This window comes from Penicillium arizonense, assembly GCF_001773325.1.
Source record: "Penicillium arizonense strain CBS 141311 chromosome Unknown PENARI_contig151, whole genome shotgun sequence".
In the NCBI taxonomy this organism is placed as follows: Eukaryota; Fungi; Ascomycota; class Eurotiomycetes; order Eurotiales; family Aspergillaceae; genus Penicillium; species Penicillium arizonense.
Window position 1 is genome coordinate 1 of NW_019173428.1, and position 7,031 is coordinate 7,031.

The window sequence follows — 7,031 nt, forward strand, 5'->3', positions numbered from 1 at the left end:
CCGTTGGGAGCATTCTGCGGCGCGAAGTAGGCGCAGGCGCCGCTATCGCCGGCCGGCCAGGCGAAGATCAGGCGCGGACCGATCTGCTTCAAGTCGCTGTCGGGCAGCGGGCTGGTGACGACCGCCTGAGCAGCGACATTGCAGTCGGAGTAGAAGAAATTCTTGTAGGGCGGATCGCTCAGCGCGAGGGTTGAAGGCGGATTGACGCAGGAAGGAGCGCCCGACTGGACAGCCACAGCAGCCCCCAAGGCGCCGAAGACGCTCAATTGGAGCAGATTGGAAGATTTCATGGTGGTTGTGAGTCGAGCTTGTGAGTCGAGAGAAGCTTTACGACCAGGCAGATTGTCATTGGGGCTGGGTCGGGGGGTCGGTATTTAACATTTCTGAGCGGACGAGTATGGGGAAGAGGGAAGAACAAACAACCTTCCCAAAAGGGAAATGCAGGTGAGTTTATTGCGATTGTGGGGAATTATTCACCAATTAATAACGAATGCTCATGCGGAGGACTACCCTCGCTAGCCCGATAAATGTCCGCGTTCTCCTCCACGACAACCCACGGGAGTGACGACGGGAATAGGAAGTAGTCATAAGGCAGGCGAATCCCGAGTGCGGAGTCCTTACATTTGCAAAAGATTAGTCATGAAGGAGATTAGCTTTTTAGGTGGCTTTACTAATTCGCGACAGCCTCAGCTTCGCACCATCTTCCATGTCGTTCTGCCCGGAGACGCTACTAAAGGGGATAAGGGAGGCCGCCTCAAATCGAAAAAAAGGCATGGAGATCAAACTTTATCCATAGGTGACTTGCACCATCGTTTCTTTCTTGAAAATATCCCGGGAATGGCCCACGAAAGTCGGTCTTGCAGAGGAGAGAAGTTTTTATCCACCCCGAAAATGATCATCAAATTTGACGCAAACAAGAGGGAAGAGCACAGGAAAAGAGAGAGCTCAAAGACTACTATGTGTTCAATTGGGGAAGGGTTTCTGTTGCCTAGAAACTTAAAGCCACAAGGTAGTACTGCGGTCAAGATCAGAGCTCTTGCGCTTCCGTGGTCTTACATCAGATCATCATGTGGAGATACAGATCAGGTCTCGTGTTTACGGTTGTGTCGCTGCACACCACCCACTGATACTTATGGCGCTTTCCTGCAAAATCTTGTCAAGATCATATGCACACAATGGTATTAACAATCGTCCCCGAGAAGGCGAAGAGCCAAAAATCGGCCATTTCTCCCCCGGCTCTGCAATAAGAAGCCGGCAGGAACAAGTCGGGGTAGAAAAGCTTATATTGTAGTTGCAAAAGTGGACCCCTCGTATTTGGAAAAGCAAGAAGTTGCACTGGGACAATACAGCCACGTTCGAACCTGTAATGAAGAATTCAACGGTAACGCCACACGTGCTTACTGTATGTATAGCCAAGGCGCAGACAGCGGGTATGGGGTCATTTAACTTCATCGGAAGATTCCGGGCCAGACCCTGACACGGCCCTGTCCATGGACAACTAGGCGCATAACCAGCAGTTCTTTCCCTCCCCAACTCTCTTGTCAGTTTTCATATCGAAAATCGTTTGGGTCGCTTAATAGTCGGTGTTTGGAGATTGTGTAAGTGGCAACAGCAAACTGTTTGATCCGCAATGAGGATTCCTGAGATCATTCAGACCGAGGTTGGCGATCCAGTTACCTCAAATACACGGGATAAGGTCATAATTATGATCATCGAATTCAACTTGTAAACAAAAAGAAGATGTCATTGTATATTTACTAATCCAAATAAGTCCTATCAACAAACAACCCAACCGAATCAGGCATCAAAGACTGACGGCCACCGGCCGCGCACATATGCCAACACCTCCTGGAGATTCGTAGCATCTCCCGAAGGCTCGGGAGCTTTCCACGTCTGTTCCTGCCACCGAAGCCCAAAATCTAACAGTTGCGCATCCCACTCCGTGACATTGTACGATGCAGGCGGGGTTGAATTCAGATACTGCACGAACATCTCCCAGCGGGGCACGTAATACGTGGACACCAAACCTGCCCAGGACTTGGAGGCGTAATCATTAATCTGGCCCTGGGGTCCCCAGAGCGTGATCTGATTGCGCGCATTATACTCGAGATAAGAGGACAAGCTCTGGTTGCCACCGGACCAAGACCGAGCAGCGTCGATCCATGTCGAGAGCCGGAAGTGGGGGTTTGTGAGAAGGACGGTGTCTAGGTCCTTCAGTAGGTAGACCAGCTTTGCGCCTTCGTCCGTCAAGGCGCTTGAGGAGGAATTTGAGCTGTAGTAGGTAGACACTAGATTCATGTACAACGGAATGAACGCATTGGCCATGACCTGGCGCGTCACATCGACCATGTCGTATTCGTAGGCTGGGTTGGTCCAGAGTTGTGATTCTGTGTGGGCGGCTTGGTGCATCAATTGCCACGCGTACACGAGCACCGATGGGTCGTAATTAATGGTGGTAGGATGGTGGCCGGTGATCCCAACAAGGCCCTCGATGTTAGGTCGAAGCTCGAAGATAGACTTACTCACAGCGATTGCGGACGCCAGGTCAGTGTTGTTGTACACAGTGGTGCGCATTAGATCCCATGCCTCATATAGCTCCCCCGGGATCGATTTGAGGCCCGCATACCGGCTAGTGACCCACTGATGGAAGTACTTATGCGTGTCTAGTGGAGTTGTCGACCACGCCTGGTCAAGGAACAGGTCGTACACTACCTCGTTGCCCTCCTGACCCTCCATGCTCAGACCGTAACCGACCATTGATGGCGACTGGAGGCGCGCGTCAGTCACGTTCTGAGTGATATTCAAGATCTGCCCGTATAGGCCCATGTTGCCGCCATAATCGTGCAACATACACCAGATCCAGGGCTTGCCATAGTAGGAGTTCGTCTGTTGCCATTCTGGAGCTGATTCCGAGTATAGGTCTAGAATCAGCATGTCCTGGTTGTGCTCAACACCTGAGAGATAGGCCTCAACCCGCTGATCGGTCCAGAAGGCCGAGTCGGAATAGAAGAGCCAACCCTGCATCATCCAGACGGCTTGGGGATCGGCCGCTTTCAAACTGCGCCAGGTGTTACGAGTGACATTGCGTAGATAGCTCAGGTCACCAGAGTAGGGGTCGTTCTCGTTGTACTGATCCAGCGTATAGATATGGCTCACGTTGCCGTAGGCGGCCTGTTGCTTGTGAATGAAGGTACGTTGGATCTCTGCATAGTGGCTGTCAAATGGTTCGAGGAACAAGTCGTTGGTGTATTGAATGGGAAACTCCGACCATTGGGAGCCTCGCACCACGCTCGCATTAGGCATGACACGGGTGATGTTATTGGGAACAAAGCCGGTAAATGCGGGCAGCACCGGAGTCATCCCTAGCTCCACCATACGTTGCACGATCTGTTTCTGCAAGGCAAATTGATCATCAATCCATTGCTGGGGCAAGTCTCCACCCCAGGACCCCTGGATATTGCCAAATCGGTTCCATGCCTGGAACGCCGGCCCACTAAGGAAAGTTGCAATCTCCGCGTCCGTGAGACCGATTTCGCGAAAGACCTCAACCATGATTTTCTCGAAGCCCACCCAGGCGAGTGGCAGGTTCACGCCGCGGAGGGCAAGCCAGTCTAGTTGCAACTCCCAGTCTTCCCATGACCAGAAAGCAGCAGTGTAGGAGAATGTTACTAGCGAATGTTAGCTAGAGAACAATGCGGCACAGTTGCCGTGGGAATCCAACCAGTGTTGAAGTGATAACGCCACGGCACAGTGCTAGAGCCACTGATGGGACTAGCAAGTTGCGGCAGCTTGGCGGGCGCAAGGTCCAGGTGACTGCCAATGTACCAGTAGATATCGACGTGGGCAACAGCGGTGAGATAGCGATGGAGACTATTGATTCAGATCAGCATGGATAGGAATAATGATGACGACAAGGGGTTATGAATACCCTGAAGACAACGCACTGAGTGAGCTACCCTGCACAAGAACTGTGCCATTGGCAGCGGTGCTCACGACATACTGGTCGTAGCTGTTCGCAATTTGGGTAGCATTTACTAGTGTGAAACGAAAGCTGTCAGCATGGTTCGGCAGTCGACGCTGGACGAGATTGTAAATGCCCTCAGTGGACTGAGCGGCCACTGTGGACGCGGCACACAGCCAGAGCAGCGATTGAGACCACCGCATGGCGACAGGGAAGCAAGTGCCGTAGAGAGAGAGACTTGAAGAGAGCCAGTCTGGAGAACTGACTTCACAGGAGGATCAACAACTAGGCCTTATACTTTTCTTATTGTTCGAGAAATCCACGACCTGATGCTCCACCGCCAAGGACTGGCCGCGTTTTTAACGTTTAATTAAACTTAAGCTTTTGTCTTCCCTCTCAAATCGACTAGTTAGTTCCAGCATGTGCTGTCAATACCCCTGTTACATTCCCCCGATTAATTTCTGTAACTTTCCAACCAAAACGTGGGTCAATCAAGGGTGGTTGGACCCCTCAAGCCATGCGAGGTCGTGGCGCTAGCCGCGAAAGAAACTATGAAAGTCGTACGGAGACTTGTTTTGATTTCGGGAGAAAGTCCTTCCGCCCCTGCACTCCGTGGCTCTTGATGGCTCGTCACCCACGCAACAAAGGTGTCTTCGCCGTCAATACTCCTGCGAGACGTCTCATTGAACATCCTCCCTGCATTAGACTTGCCTTGTCATCCTGCACGAGGGCGCGGATGTAATCTAGAATGATCAGCGAAATTTTCTCCGCGGACAGATGGGGACTTACATGCGGCGTCAAACACGGGAAAGGAAATCTAACGATTGGCAGTCGGCATCTAGAAACCTTCCCCGAGCCCAAACTCACACAGTAGTACAGTGATGTTGTAGAGTAACGCCACCATTAGCAGTCCGAGTTTCGACCAATATTGCAGGAACCCAAGTGCCAGCTTATGTGCTCCTCGACGCCACGATGTGGCGTGGCTTGGAGCAGGAACGTCAGGGAACCAGAGTCAAGGTGAGGCCTGGGGCCTTGAAGACTGGATTCGGTGGATGCTTGATTAATCTGACCTTATTTTGCTGCGTCGAACACGCTCTCCCGCACACATTTATGGACAACGTCCACGAATAGTCCAGAATCGTATTGGACATACAGTACTGTAAGATAGGAAGGACGCCATCTTCGAACATTTTGAACTAGGCCGCCTCGATCTTCAGCTATACTACGAAGACAAAAGTGGCTGCATATTGATCGTCATACCACACCCTAAGGGCTCGCATCAGCCCCGTCGGGCCCTGGGTTATATCAAATACGAGAAGAAGTCAGGTCGAGTCACATTGGCGAACTCTTGTGCTCAGTTTCAGCATGAAGCTTTGCAGCTTGGGCACACGTCCAAACAAGGCAAAAAGAAACTTGCAGGGTGTCATGGGGAAATGGTAGCTTTGGTGATGTCCTGAAATGGTTACAAGGTGAAGATCGCTACAAGCAACTGTAACTGGAGGTTTTCTGTGCAGGGACCATGCGGGTCACGTTTCTGTTGCGTGATATGTCCGTCGAAGAAAGCTAATGAGCGCCTCCAGACAGATGCAGCCGACGATGTGTCTCGGTTGCGTCCTCGCATTGAGAGGGACGTCACCGTTGAGATCTGGACAATGCGCGACAAAAAGGCACAGCCAGTTGGCTTGATGATTTTATGAACTGGATGGAAGCAACATTGGATATCCGCAGTCACTCTTTTCCCTCACACATTATCGAAACCGGAACGGAGATCTAATTCCGGACCGAGGATTCCTGGGAAAGGTCTACTACCTCAAGGGAACGCTTCTTCCTGAGTCTGCTTCCAGGTCCAGGACGTTGTTTGGTTACAATTTCGCAATGGAAAATTTAGTTGGGACAGACGAGACTGCTTGACAAGCATGAAGAAGCCGACATTGTGCGGCGCATATGGGAGTCTGCCATTCGAAAGCACCAGACGACCATGCTCCCGATCTACATCAATATCCTCCGAAACTTCCCCAAGCAGCCGATGTTGAGTCGGCCGACCAGCTATTGGGAGATTCCACGAGGAATATTATATGGAAGCGTCCTCTGAGTGAAGCCGATAATAAGATACTCTACTATAGCGAGAAATACCATGCCAAGGGTGGTGGTAAAGATTGCTAGAGTAGGGGTTGTGGTGGGCTGACATCGTACAGGGTATTGCCATGATCTCCAAAATCTTGAAAAGGAAACCCGCAATGCTCCCTCGAATGCTTTGGGTTGTGCTACGTCCAAGGTCAGCAATAAGAACGGCAGAAGAAAAGCAGATTGAGGTGTTCAGGGATGCGGAGTTATGCGCCCCGCCAGAATCGACGTTCGCAAGGGCGATACGGAGAGCTCTGCGCGCATGTATAGCCATGTTCAAACAGACGGGGCACATGACTATATACTTTGTGCAAAACGACATTAGCGATGTCGATTTCTCTTTCGATTCAAATCGAGATACATTGAAGATCCATCACAAGTGGTTGGACTTCGATACGCTGCACCGAAAATATTCGTGCAGAGATCCCGGCAACGTGGCAGTACAAGATGCAGTATTTTTCTGTGATCATATTATTGAAGAGATCCTGAGGATGTTATCAGCAACTATTTTCTCAACCGCATCTACCCCCTACCACGGAGAAATGGAAATGATACGAAATGGCTTTGGGAACACATCGGCTGGATCTGGGAGCTGTTGCACTCCTGCGACCCTACTTCTGGGTCCTAGAGTCAACTTTTTGCCTCCGAGGGATGAGCAATATCCTCCCTAGACACCTTCACCAGACCTGCGCACAAACCTGAGTTATTCGATCACTCCCAGAAGGCCAAGCCATAGCCTCAGGAACCGAAATTACGCCTCCAGGAATAAAATAAGCCGTCAACAGGAACTTACTTTGGTTCCCCGAGGTGGGAAAAAAGGCTCTAGAAGCTACGTCGGGCTTCCGGAGAGTTATATGACCCCAAAAGGCGGCTTATAGGCTCCCAGAAGCCATATCAAAGCCTCTGGGAGCAAGAGGACTCCCAGGGCCAAGATGGCACGAAGGTC

The 7,031-nt window shown here is 51.1% G+C and overlaps 3 protein-coding genes across 3 annotated transcripts; 1 reads left to right on the forward strand and 2 right to left on the reverse strand.

Moving 5' to 3' along the window:
- Positions 1-80: 80 nt before the first annotated feature.
- Positions 81-290, reverse strand: PENARI_c151G11793 (uncharacterized protein; the record flags this gene model as incomplete). The annotated part of the gene is made up of 1 exon (XM_022638026.1): positions 81-290. A coding segment is annotated over one exon (210 nt), but the record flags the coding sequence as incomplete, so codon positions are not given.
- Positions 291-1,797: 1,507 nt separating this feature from the next.
- Positions 1,798-4,164, reverse strand: PENARI_c151G02740 (alpha-N-acetylglucosaminidase; the record flags this gene model as incomplete). Its single annotated transcript, XM_022638025.1, has 3 exons — positions 1,798-3,668; positions 3,722-3,870; positions 3,929-4,164. The coding sequence occupies 3 exons, from the start codon at positions 4,162-4,164 to the stop codon at positions 1,798-1,800; spliced, it is 2,256 nt and encodes a 751-aa protein (XP_022482119.1).
- Positions 4,165-4,933: 769 nt separating this feature from the next.
- Positions 4,934-5,658, forward strand: PENARI_c151G00997 (uncharacterized protein; the record flags this gene model as incomplete). Its single annotated transcript, XM_022638024.1, has 2 exons — positions 4,934-4,978; positions 5,542-5,658. The coding sequence occupies 2 exons, from the start codon at positions 4,934-4,936 to the stop codon at positions 5,656-5,658; spliced, it is 162 nt and encodes a 53-aa protein (XP_022482118.1).
- Between the last annotated feature and the right edge of the window lie 1,373 nt (positions 5,659-7,031).